Here is a 14,564-nt window from a genome sequence, read left to right as displayed (position 1 = left end):
TATTATTTTTTGTGTGGGTTTATATCGAATTTAGAAGGGATATTGCTAAGATATTGGCAATTATATAATAGATTGAATATTTTTATTATTTTTTTTAACCTACGTTGTAATCGTTAAAAAACTACAAATTCAAATATTGAAAATGTATTTGAAATAAAAGCTAATAAAATGTGAAAACTATGTAGTTTTAACCCAACTGCTTTGTGAGATGATTATGAATGTCGAAGAGCATTACGTGAACACCTGCCGTGTTGGCCTATTTCACGGTGGTCTTTTTCAACCACTCGGTGAACTTCTTTTATGACTCACATTGTGAATCTTACGCGCAGGTAAGATACACATAGTTGTAGCGGACAAGTATTTTGGTGAAGTACTCGGGCAATCCAATCTCTGACCCCGTTATTTAACTTCCTGACCTCTGTTCAAGCGGCAGCAGCACATAGAGATTTTATTCTGTAGACCGAAATATGAAAGTATTCAACAAGTCAAGGTCTTCGTTTACTCACAGAAAACACACCATTGTATGCTCAAAGGAACAGAGCTTTCCCTGAATATCACTTTTAAAAGACACCTTTTATCCACCACCATTCAACCCAGGACAAATGTCAGTAATCGGACATCGGAACTAACTAACTAACTAACTAACTAACTAACTAACTAACTAACTAACTAACTAACTAACTAACTAACTAACTAACTAACTAACTAACTAACTAACTAACTAACTAACTAACTAACTAACTAACTAACTAACTAACTAACTAACTAACTAACTAACTAACTAAATAAATAACTAACTAAACAACTAACTAACTAAATAACTGACCTACTATGTAACTAACATATATCCCCAGTAGGGTTATTCAGCTCACAGCTTAGTATTATATAAGTCTCAATATCATTTTCCTCTTAGATCGAGCCTCATTTGACCCTAGACCCAAACTGAGTTCGCTGGTGAAAATGATTCGAAAGTCAAACATTTAAAAATTTAGGTTAACAATGCTTCCGTTTATTATGCGTTTATTATGTTTGTAACGCATTAAAATATTAGTACTGTACCCACCTTAAAGTATACCGATCAACTCAGAATCTCTTTCTGAGCCGATTTAACCATGTCCATCCGTCCGTCCGTCCGACCGTTCGTGTGTCCATGTAAACGTTGTTATCAAAGTACAAGTCGCAATTTTCAAGATAATTTGAAACATGAGATACACGTTTGTTTTGACGCAAGGAAAACGCCTATTGAAAATTATTAAAATCGGTCCATTATTTCACCTAGCCCCCATACAACTAAACCCCCGAAAAGGGCTTTTGATCTCCTATCCCCCATATTAGATCTCCTTTAGAAAATAAGTTTTTCGTCAAGATAAATGCTTCAAGATAAATACTTTTAACTTGTTTTTTTTTAAATAATCCACATTTTTTACACGCTAATTACTGGTGTAGGGTATCAAGCCACACCCAACTATATACTTTATCATATTTTTTTAAACAAATTTCATAACAACACTACATAATAAATATTTAAATTTCTTTGCCCTTTGGACTATTTATTAAAAAACTTAGCTTTGATAACAATCTCTTTATAATTTCTTACTTAAGCCAATTAATAAAAAAAGAACAAATTTTTAAATTTTTACAAAAATTTTTATTCTTATAATAACATTTTGTTGATGATTTCTATACAAATATTACAATTGTTTAATGTTATAAAATTCCTAATTGTTTTTGTTATTTTTTTGTTTTGTTTTTGTATATGCACACATACATACAAAAATATATATAAATAATTAAAACTAAATACAAACTAAGTATGTTATTAATTAATAAAAATTAATTTCATAATAAACATACACACTAAATGAAAATTAAAATAAAAATAAAAACGGCAGTGCTCCTTCTTCTATAAATGTAAAAATAATAATTATAATTAAACAAAAAAAAAATATATTGTTAAAAAAAGTGGTGTATATTGTAGGCGATTAATTTCACAAATCAAAATGTTGTTGCAACGCATTTTGTTGAAAAATAAATGAATTGAATCACTGAAACATGAGAGCAGGGCGTATGAGTGATATGGAATTTGTTTTATAATTTTGTTTAACTAACTAAAAAATTTCGTAATATCAATTTTTGTTTGAACTTAATTAAAACTAAAATGGTGTTTCTTTTGTATTTGTGTATTAAATATGCAAAATATATTATTAACTAAACTACTACTGGAGAAAGCAAAAAGCAAAACTAACAACTCAGTAAATAGAGTAGAATAAAAGTGAATAAAGCAAAATGTTATTTGTTTTTAGTTTTGGCAAAAACTGAGAAAAAGTTACAGAACGAGATAGCAGTGTTGCAAAATAGTGTAAAAGCAGAAATGGGAAATCAAAGGATATGTTTTAAATAATCCATTTAAAAATACATATTTGAATAATTGCCAAATAGTTTTAGGTTCATTGCTGGAGGTTTTTTACGAAATGGTGTTTTCTTCTTCATCTTTTTCAATTTCTTATAATTTGTTATTCTAAGCATTTGTTTGTCAAACATTAACAATCAATTCGGTTGTACTTCACACACAAAATAAGTCTCAAAACTACAGGGAGAATCATTCCATTTCAGGCCTTTGCCATCACGATTCCATAATTCTAGACAATTTTCCTCTTCGCCATTTTCATAACGGAAATTATTTGGTTCGCCAGCATTCCAATTGGTGAAAGTGATGGGACGACCGGTTGACATCCAAAAGAAGTTGCCCTCATCAGCCAAATCAGTGCCAGAAGTCCAAAAATGTTCATGACCCAAACCTGAAATTAACAGAAAGAAAAAAAAGAAAAAAAAGCTTTATTAAATTTCAAACAAAATTACATTGATGTAAATTGATATCGAACAAAACCACATTCACTTTTTCTTGTCTTTTTTTTGCTCTCTCTATTTAATGCTTGCTGTTCATTTCAAACGATTCCATGTAATACTTTCAAAAACATAAACTGTTTATATCAACCATGTTCATAAGTTTATTGATTAGAGTGGTTCATCATGGGTTGAGATAAACAACATCTCAATAACAATAGTCATTGTACTTAATTTTAATGTAAGGTCAAATTACAACATACATATTAAAATGTATTTATAAAATTTTATATATAATTATATGTAATAGATTTTGTAATGTTGTAAATTTGAACCTCTCTAATCTTATGTATGTATGTACGTTTTTATGAGGGAGTGGGTTTACATGTTAGCTTAGACATTGTCCAATGCACCCAGTTACATAAAATTGGAAAAATGCAAAGAAAAACATTGTAAATAGTGGAATTAGTTTGTTTTTTTTACAACCTATACCATTATAATGGGAAATGTATTATGCGCTTGTTACATTTACACACTATGTTAAGTTATATTCATCATAGATCCAAATTATAATCAATCTGCAGATCGAAATATATAAAATAATCCTATTAAACTTTTAACACCGGACGAAATCCTATTCACCTAATTCCCGAAGGAGGACTTGGAACAATTGTAATTAGTTTTATTGTCACAATTTTTAAATATAAAATCGATTTTCTAATAAAATTTTATACATATTGTTTAGATTTTCTATATTTAATTCCATGAAAATATTTCATAATTTTCTTGTAGAAAATATGGGGAACTTTGTAGTCGATCTTGATTGACATTATTTCTTTTTTACTTTTTACCAGTTTAAATGGATTTTTTGAAATTGAATGCAATCACTGAAAAATATTTTGAGAGCCTTTATTACACCCTACAACACTATAGTTGAAAGGGTATAATGTTTGCCCTATATCCATCTTAAAGTATACTAATCGGCTCAGAATACACTCTCGATTTAGGAATGTCCGTCTGCCTTTCTGTCTGTGGGTCTATGTAAATCGGTCTATTATTTCAACATGCCCCCATACAACTGTACCACCAAGGGGGGATACCTTGTCCCCTAAACAACTTTGACTTGATGGTCAAAATTCACTTATAAACGATAATATAACGATGGAATTCTATATTAATTTTTGGTGTAAACGTAACTCCTTCTGTCCATATTATTCCCTTATCCCTATGTAACCGCTTTTTTAGAAAATCTATATTTTTGTTAAGAAATTGTTAAAATATTTCTGCACATTGTTATTATAACAATGTAGGTAGGGTATCATAAAGTCGGCCACACAGGACTATACATTCTTGCTTGTGTTTTGAATTTATTGCCAATCGAACAATTTTCAAAATGAAATTAATGAAATTTGAAAAATGTCAAATTCAATAGAGAAAGTTTTATCTTACTGAGACACTTTTTCTATAGAAAAGTTTTCTCTTTTTATGAGGAACATTTTCTTTTGAACAATTTTCTCTGAGCAATCTACAGAAAAGTTGTACCATTTTGAGCTTCTTTATCTATACAAAAGATATCTTATTAACTTCTTCTTTAGAAACTTTGTCTATAGAAAAAGTTGTTTAGAAACTTTTTCTGTACAAAAGTTGTCTTTGTCTGAGAAACTCTTTTTGTAAAAGATTTGTCTCTGTTTAAGCAAATTTTTTTTATAGATAAGTAGCCTCATTCTAAGCAAATTTTGAATCTTTCTAAACAACTTGTTCTGCAAAAAACTCTGCCTCTGTCTAAGCAACTTTTTCTATAGAAATGTTGAATCTTTTTAAGCAACTTCTTCTATAGAAAAGTTGTCCTTGTCTTGCCCGAGCAATTTTAAAAATATGATAAACTCTGATACTAATGACCTTTTGTGTCTCGATCCAAAAAATTTAATGTCATAATGGATTCAATAGTTATCACTTCAGTTAGACAATTCTCATTCACTTTCCCTGACATTTCCTTAACTCAAACAAGTAACATATTCTAATATTTATAAAAAAAAAACTCTAATACTGTCAACAACTTCTTTAACAACCTAAATTCTTTCTTATTCCTTCATTTATGTAATATTAGATGTATAAAATAAATATGTTGGTTTGGTTATACATTTAACTCTATGAAATTATATTTCCGGGTATTACTATAACTATTCATTCATGTAAATTCCCTTATATGCATAATTCTACAAATATTTAGATGCAACTGAGTACTATATATGTTTGTATGCAATTGTGCGACATTATATTGTTGGAGTTTTAGTTGTTGTTTTTTTTACTTATTTATTTTAAAGTTCGTTGTAACTATATTAACTAAGTAACCATTCAACTGTATTGCAACTGCTGCTGGAGACGGACAGCTAGAAATTCATATATAAATAGTATATGGCAGTTAGTTATGAATATTTGAATGAATGTTTAGATGAATGTTGGTATAAATGTTTAAATGTATGTTTCTTTATACATAAATACACAGCTGTGTAACCTATTTTAGAGCATTGACTTTATAACACCATTTATCTGTGTGAGGAAATGGGGAGGGTTTTAAAAAGAGGTGTCATTTAAATGAATTGAATAAGTTAATATTTTGATAACATCACGCCAATGGTGTAGTCTATAGTCTTAGTCTCTTGTCTATAGTTTAGTCTATAGTCTAGTCTATAGTCTAGTTTAGTTCATACTCTAGTCCATAGTCTAGTCCATAGTCTAGTCTATAGTCTAGTCTATAGTCTAGTCTATAGTCTAGTCTATAGTCTAGTCTATAGTCTAGTCTATAGTCTAGTCTATAGTCTAGTCTATAGTCTAGTCTATAGTCTATAGTCTATAGTCTATAGTCTATAGTCTATAGTCTATAGTCTATAGTCTATAGTCTATAGTCTATAGTCTATAGTCTATAGTCTATAGTCTAGTCTAGTCTATTGTCTAGTCTATTGTCTAGTCTATAGTCTAGTCTATAGTCTAGTGTATAGAATAGTCTATAGTCTAGTCTATAGTCTAGTCTATAGTCTAGTCTATAGTCTAGTCTATAGTCCAGTCTATAGTCTAGTCTATAGTCTAGTCTATAGAATAGTCTATAGTCTAGTCTATAGTCTAGTCTATAGTCTAGGCTATAGTCTAGTCTATAGTCTAGTCTATAGTCTAGTCTATAGTCTATACTATAGTCTATAGTCTAGTCTATAGTCAAGTTAGTCTTGTATTTAGTCTAATATATAGTCTAGTCTATAGCCAAGTCTACAGTCTAGCCTATAGTGTAGACTATAGTCAAGTTAGTATTGTCTTTAGTCTTATATAGTCTAGTCTATAGCCAGGTCTACAGTCTAGTCTACAGTCAGGTTTATAGTCTGTTCTACAGTCCGCTACTTCACCCACTTTTTTCAACACCCTGTTAACATATCTATAACTATCATTTATTGTTGTTACTAGCAAAATGTTGCATTTTCTACATCTTTGTCTTCTTTTCTTTCAATTCACTCTCTCTCTTTCTTCTGTTCTCCTTTTTCATATGTTTGTGGGAATGTGTGTGTTGGAGCACAGTTATTTTTCTCCTTGTGTCATTTCTAACCTAATTTAGTATTTTTTTTTTCTTAAACAACGTTTATATTGATTGCATTTTTCAAATTGTTGCACGAAAAAAAGCTAAAATTTCACACAAAAATTAAATGTTTTTGTTCACCGTTTTTATTTTGTTCGTATTAAAGCGAAAGTTGTTAAATTGTGCAACCAACAAAAAATGATTGTTCAAATAGATTTTTTTGATATTTAACCATTGGCATTTTGCAAACGTATTGTTTGTTGCACAATCAAAAATTTTATATATATATATATTTTTTTTGTTATAGTTTAGTTAATTAATAGAAAATTGTTGTTACATAAATAAATTAAGGATTTTTATTAGCTGTAACATACCAAAGTCTCTTATGTGCTTTTCCAGTCTATCGTTCTCTTCTTGTGATGATATGCTGGCCAAATGCATGCCATGGTAGCGACAGTATTGTGTGGCCTTAAACCAATTTGCCTAAAAGATAAAAAAGAAAGAAGGAAATAAAAATATAGTTTTAGTTTTGATAAAAGTTTTTATATAATAAAACTAACAAAATTATATAAATAAGTTTTTTTTTGGAAAATTTGTATAACAAAATAAATAAACCATAAAGATAGAAACTGTCTCCGTTTTTTGAGTTTTATTACAACTCAGCTGTTAAATTTTGTTAAAATATTGCTAAATTTTTATAGTGAAAAAATCTAAAATATATTACACTATATTAGCTAGTAACCTATTTTCAATAGTTTAATATGAAGTAATATTTTATATTAGGTTTTCACATAACAAATTCGATAACATTAATAATTTATATTTTATTTTTTGCAACCATTTGCCACTAAAATAAATGTAAAATATTTGCAAAAACTAAAAATATTTTTCGTTTATATTTTATTTCATTTTTATGGAATTTCTGTAAAGTTGTAATAGATTTTACCACAATTTAGAACGTATCAATTAGTGATATGAAAATTGTCAGAATTCAGGTCATACCAAACTGATTTTTGCATTTAAATATTTATTAAAAAATTAAAAATTATTTTAAATGTTGTAGACCTTAAATATTGTATTAGTATGTGTTTATATTATGTATAGGTGCAAATATTTGTTCATACCTGTCAATATTTATTTGATAAATCATATGCTTTAGGTATTTGCAAAAAAAAAATTAACATATTTAATTAACCCTTGCCTAAGTAAATGGGACTTAAAAATATATTCATTTAATTATATATTTTTTTAGAATTTAATTATATTAAGCATATAGTAAATTGCGTAACAAAAGCAAGTTAGACCAGTATCAGTTCAATCTTCTTATATCTTAATAAAGTTATATTCAAAATATATTTTCTGCAGAATTGTCTATTCAAACTATATAACTCTTATCTCTCTTTATCTCATTTGAAAGCAGTCAGATCCGAAGAAAAAGCCTAAACTTTAACTTTTATCACGATACTATCTTATACAATAGCCTAAGTCTGTAAATTAGTTTATATTTCGGACTTTATATTCTAGCCTGAAGTATAAGGTTTAGTCCAAAAGTCTAATCTTTAGTCTTTATTCCGGACTATAGTCTAACTTGTATTTTGAAATATGGCCAATTTTGGCCTCTTTTTGCATTAGAGTCGAAAAAATACACCTAGACCACTAGAGGTGCTGTTGTGGTCTCTGGTGGCAGTTGAATCCAATTTGCAATTTTTAAGCTCAGATTTGAATTCAATGAACCTTATTTCTCAAAAAAAGTATACATTGAAATCTGCCCCAAAAATTACTTAGAATATGTACTCTACGACCGGTAACTATATACCATCTAAGTTCAGCCTGTTCCATAGTACATAAACAACTCTTTAGTACGAGATCGACTATTTCAAGTTGTGAGAACTGAGTCCGATAAATAGTATTTATTAAAGTGCTAAAAGATTTTTTTCGTTTTTCAAGTAAGAAATAGTGGTGGATCTTCTGAATTCTAATAAGTACCAGATTATCTACATAAATATTGAGTTCGCAATATCTAATCAAAAGAAAGAAAGAGAGAGAGAGAGTGATAGAAACAAAAAGATCAAGATCAACATTGAAAACTCAGTGATCATGAAATCGTATCTTACCAAATAATAAACTTATTATAATTTTTTTTCAAAACTCCAATTAAATCTTCATTTTCATCAGCTGTTCTGAAATGATCCTCTTTACAGTTTGTATGATAGATTTATAAACTCTACAATCAGAAAGATCGAATTTTTGAGTCTAACAGTTCTTTAGGGATGATATATTTAGGAGTAAGTGCATCTTAACATTATTAAGATCAACATTGAAAACTCAGTGATCATGAAATCGTTATCGTACCAAATAATAAATTTATTATTAATTTCATCAGCTGTTCCGAAATGATTCTCTTTACAGTTTGTATAATAGATTTAGAAACTCTACAATCAGAAAGATCGAATCTTTGAGTCTAGCAGATCTTTAGGGATGATATATTCAGGAGTAAGTGCATTTCAACATCATCAAGATCAACATTGAAAACTTAGTGATCTGGAAATCGTATGGTACCAAATAACAAACTTTGCAATTATTTTCAAAATTCCAATTAAATCTTCATTTTCATTAGTTGTTCCGAAATGATCCTCTTTACAGTTTGTATGATAGATCTCTATAAACTCTATAATCAGAAAGATCGAATCTTTGAGTCTAAAAGATCTATAGGTATGATAAGGAGTAAGTGTATCTCTCATTAGCATTGTTCAGTCTGGTCTAAGGTGTAAAGGTCTTAAATGAGAGACGATAAATATGTTACCATTCGTATCAAATACAGTAGAAGTACTGTTTTGTAATAGCGTTATAAAACCAATAAACTACAACACGATCACTAAAAAATAAAGATCATATTATTAACAAGTAGATAAATTCATGTCACAATAATAACTGCAAATAATAATTATTAAATATGTATGATCTGCTAACAAAATATCAATATTGCTTAATAAGTCTTTTTATTCTTTGCATGACATAAATGGGTGTCCAAATGTGTTAATTATATAATTCAACATACAAGAATATTCGTACAATTGCAGACAGCAATTCAAGCGTAATAACTTGATTTGTTTTCCAGCTGGGTTTATTAGTAATTTTTTTGAATTTAACAATTTTTACTAACTTTTTGCTACCAAAAACAAAGTTACAAATTAAATGAATTAAAATATAGATAGGCCATGTATTTTATTTATAGGAGTTTGTCCAAATATCTCTATATATAATTTAAATATTACCTAATTTTTAACGAATTTCGCACAAAATTATATTAATTAAACAACATTTTATAAGTGTTCAAGTACCTAATAATATTTTAAAATATATTTGACAGTTAAGGCATTTAGATTAATTTGTGTTTAATTTTTTACACACCAACAAAAAAAAAAAATTAAAAAAAATATATAAACTGTATAAATTATATGGGAATTTTAAAGCAAACAAAAATGTTTGTAAATAAATTAAAATTTACATATTAATAATAAACAACATAGATTAATAGTTCAAATGCTTTATATATAAATGAAACCAATTTGTTAAAAAGTGTTAAATTTAAAACAAACTAGGTCGCATTATTTGATTTATATATGTACATCTAATATTTAAGAAAAGCGTTTTTAACTTAATTTTAAAAAGTACTATTGATGAAGGTCAGGATTTGATACTTCTATTACTATAAATTTAATCTAAAATTGTAAAATACATTGAAAAATTTGTCTATTGTCTAGTCTATAGTATATTCTATAGTATAGTCTATAGTCTATTCTATAGTCTATTCTATAGTCTAGTCTATAGTCTAGTCTATAGTCTATTCTATAGTCTAGTCTATAGTCTAGTCTATAGTCTAGTCTATAGTCTAGTCTATAGTCTAGTCTATAGTCTAGTCTATAGTCTAGTCTATAGTCTAGTCTATAGTCTAGTCTATAGTCTAGTCTATAGCCTAGTCTATAGTCTAGTCTATAGTCTAGTCTATATTTTAGTCTATAGTTTAATCTAGAGTCCAATCTATAGTCTATCCTATAATCTAGTCTACAATTTAGTCTATGGTCTAGTCTATAGTTCAGCCTATAGATCTAGTCATTTGGACTACATATATTCTACCTTATAATTTAAACAATAATCAAGTCTACAATATTCAGCTTTTCTACATACTAATTAATATTGAAATTACTTCAAAATTCATTAAAACCAAAATTAAAATTTGATTTTCTTCTAAGAAATTTTATTAGAACATGTGTAAAACATAATTGTCTCATTTATGTTTTGACTAAAAGACATTATTACAAATGTTTATCAATGTCAATCATATTCCCATTATAACTTTGCAATTAAACATTGTGTCAACCTTCGTCATGTTTAATGTGGTTTTTCAAAAGAAAATTCTTATAAAAAATCTTTAACTCATATGAATATTAAACACCTTTTCATTTAATTGATGTGGTTTTCCTTTTACACAATTTTGTGTATTAATTTTTCAATCTATTTTGTAATAGTTACATTAGTTTATTTATTCATGTGAAAATTTCATATAATTGCTTCTGCTACTTCTTGAACTTATTTGTTTAGTGTAAATAGTCTCATGTCACACAGTCTTTTAGTTCAACCATTCAATAACTATCTATTCATCATTCTTCTTTAGAACACTATGGTCTGGTAGTTTTCATTCATTAACTTTTGCTTATATAATTCTAACTGATTTCGTATCCTTTGCAGTTTTAAACATCATTGAAATTTGTCTTTTAATTCACTTTTAGTGTTATAAATATTTAAAATCTACTTTATTAAGGTGAAACTCTAATAGATGCTAAGTTGTTGTTGAAAAAAGTTATTTAAAGATTTCATTGAAATTTATTACTAGAATTTTGGTGGAAGTAGAATAAGGAAGAGCTATTACATGTTATAAAACACGTTTTTATAAATCTTATACCATTTTTTAAACTTTTGTTCTTATCTACTTAGAATTTTAAATTCCTCTGTTTCAAGTTCAAGATGATATATTTATCTTTTCTAGTTGGGGTTTGTACTAAACCTAAATATATGTTGACCTTTACATATTTAATTACTTACTTTATTAATAGATTAAAATTGTAATTTATGGTACAGTTTTATAGCTCAAAAACTAAGAGCAAAATATAAAAATACCAACAAATTATATAAAAATAAATTTGCATAAAAACAGATTTACATACCCAGATATAAAGTAGCAACAACTGCAGCAATAACAACACCAGTATAGTTTTTATTTAATGCATTTTTTAATAATTCAATATCAAGGTAATGGTAACAAAACAACAAATATTTACCATTTACAATACGTGTTAATCGAATATTTAAAATTTATTTAATAGAAACAGGTAATAAATGTAATATTTATCGAGTTGCAGTCGAATTTTACATGAGCTGTATTTTAAAAAGGTACAATAACTGTAGGAATAGGAATCTAATGCATTCATATGAACAGTTACAGATAACAACACATTGGCAATAATGCAATGTGTAAGAAAAAAGTTATATATTTAATAATTCTCAAATAGTTTACGTAATGAGATTCGGTTGATAGGAGGGTGTATATTTTTATCTAATCCCTTTGAAAAATGAAAAAAACTATTCACTGAAAGTATTATTTTTCAATGTTTAGAAATTCAGTTTCCTCGAAGTAATTCCAATCAGTGTTATTGAAGAATCAACATCAGTTCCATCTAAGTTCGACAAATGTATGACAGTGGTCAAAAAGTGCTCCAAAATTTCATTGTCCTCATCACATGATCTAAATTTGTTTACCGACTAACTAACTAACTAACTAGTCTATAGTCTAGTCTATAGTCTAGTCTATAGTCTAGTCTATAGTCTAGTCTATAGTCTAGTCTATAGTCTAGTCTATAGTCTAGTCTATAGTCTAGTCTATAGTCTAGTCTATAGTCTAGTCTATAGTCTAGTCTATAGTCTAGTCTATAGTCTAGTCTATAGTCTAGTCTATAGTCTAGTCTATAGTCTAGTCTATAGTCTAGTCTATAGTCTAGTCTGTAGTCTAGTCTATTTTTTAGTCTATAGTTTAGTCTTTAGTCTAGTCATTAGCCTAGTTTATAGTACAGTCTATAGTCCAGTCTTTAGTATAGTCTATAGTCTAGTCTATAGTCTAGTCAATAGTCAAGTCTATAGTTTAGTATGTAGTCTAATACCAAGTTCACATGAGCAGTTCAATTATTAAATTCAACGTCTGAATGACAATAGCAAATTAACTCGTCATTCAGTAAGTAATTTGTGTTGAATGAGGAATGAGAGCATGAATGACCAATTAGTGCACTATGTAAACGGGGTATAACTCTTTAAAACATTTGTTAACTACTTAATTTACTAAATTAGCTGCAAAATTTTACTTATTTTAAAAAATCCTAAAACAAAAACTGCCTTTGGCTTTTAGACCAACCTTGATCTTATACCTTAAAATGCACTTTTGCATATATTAATGATTATATCTTAAATATTTTTCCAATTAAGTGAAATTAGTTTCATCAAGATCATTAAGTCCTACTTTAAAACCCAAAAAATCTCTAAATTAAAAAACATAGCGTGCTTGAAACAAAGAAATATTTATTTAAACATAAAAACTAACTTTTATTACAGATTCAATGACCCTTAAAATATAAAACAAATTCAGTACATATAAATTAAAGAAAAAACACCTTGTGCTGGCTTAGTATAGGGTGTTTTTTCTTCCTATACTAAAGGTGTTAAAACTAATTCATTCAATTAAACATATTAAAATTCAACTTTTTTAAATTTTTGACTTTTTTCGCTTCATTTTGGCTGTTTTACAAAAAGTTTTATTTTGTATACAATACTTTGAAAAACAAGTTCAGACTGAATTAAAACACTATGGCACTTTTGTGATTTTAGTTTAAACATAAAAATTCAGTTTAAATTTGTTGTCTGTTTTTTGTAGCGCGAGTATTAGTTGAGTTTTGAAATAAAACCTAACAAACCGCCAATAAATTATGGTCAATGAAACTAATAAACCGCTTTTTTCTCTCTAAAATACTAGTTGTTTTGGTATCAAATTGATAAAACAAAAAAAAAATAGATATTAGAGATACCTGTACGTGTACATTACCGTAATCTAATTTAATAGGGTGGTACTTTTTTGTTTTAGGGTTAGAATATTTTCAGGTCATCTATGAAAGTCCTCCACTATTCTCATTCATTTATTTTATCATATCCCTCATTTTAATCAAGTACATAAAGTCGTGATATGCAGATCGCTGTGCTAAAGTTATCAGGACCCTCGTTTAAATTGGCCTATTTTACGAAAAACATTCTCTCCCTGTATTTTTACAGCCCACAATTGAACTTATAAGATCTCCTTTATCGAGCTCGATGTGAACAAACTTATGGTCAGGAAAAAATGGACGCATTAGTAATAGAGGGTGTGTAATCTTATGTATGAGGTTATCGAGTTATTTCGGAAGCCTTTTAGCCCACTGTGATACCATTAAACCATCCATCATTCCTTATGTTGGTCTCCGTCTCCAGCCAGTATTTTCAATAAAACCTATCATGTTTAATAGTGAGGCATCTCAGAGACAGTCCATATCATTGAATTGTGAACACATTTCGACTTAATAACATTGGAGTCTTGATTCATGCAAGACTGTCCAAGTATATAACATATATACTTGTTATGTATAGTTGAATTTTTTAAGATTCGGTTCCCAGATTCTTCTTGCGGCTGTATCGATGTAAATTGAGATCACGTTATTCCCTGGAATAGTATTTACGGCCCAATAATCCTTTGTCTGTATTCTGGTCTTGAAATTCAGTGTAGCTTTCTTCTATTGGATGCTTCCATCAACAATGGGGTCATGCTTCAGCCTGTTCGATTGTTTAAGTTGTTGAGCAGATTTAGTAGAAATGCATTTGATGTATATAACGTCTTCTCTAGACTAGCCTGAGAGGTTCTTCTAATACAGCTAGTGAATGCAAGACATGCTAAAATGTACTTTGCACCTTGTTTAGATTGCATCTCCCATGTACATATGGGAGATGCCACGCCTACAATTGCTTGGAGTCGATTTAAGAAGCCACTATGTTTGTGACAAGTCTTCCCTTGCACCTATTATTTTGA

The 14,564-nt window shown here is 28.3% G+C and overlaps 1 protein-coding gene and 1 long non-coding RNA gene across 2 annotated transcripts in view; one reads left to right on the top strand and one right to left on the bottom strand.

The window, feature by feature from the left end:
- LOC124420023 overlaps nt 1-14,564 on the top strand; it is an 87,573-nt gene that overhangs the window by 56,471 nt on the left and 16,538 nt on the right. The window lies entirely within an intron of this gene.
- The window catches only part of LOC111683125 (uncharacterized protein DDB_G0283357), a 53,014-nt gene continuing 40,293 nt past the window's right edge, over nt 1,844-14,564 (bottom strand). The window contains exons 4-5 of the mRNA XM_046951509.1: nt 6,781-6,889; nt 1,844-2,798 (exon numbers count right to left, since the gene is read on the bottom strand). Coding sequence (XP_046807465.1) covers nt 2,548-2,798; nt 6,781-6,889 — 360 coding nt within the window. The 3' untranslated portion in view covers nt 1,844-2,547. The remainder of the gene's footprint in view (nt 2,799-6,780; nt 6,890-14,564) is intronic.

The sequence above is a fragment of the Lucilia cuprina genome, chromosome 5 (assembly GCF_022045245.1).
Source record: "Lucilia cuprina isolate Lc7/37 chromosome 5, ASM2204524v1, whole genome shotgun sequence".
In the NCBI taxonomy this organism is placed as follows: Eukaryota; Metazoa; Arthropoda; class Insecta; order Diptera; family Calliphoridae; genus Lucilia; species Lucilia cuprina.
The sequence above is the reverse complement of the archived record's forward strand: the minus strand, read 5'-3'. Positions and strand labels throughout refer to the sequence as shown.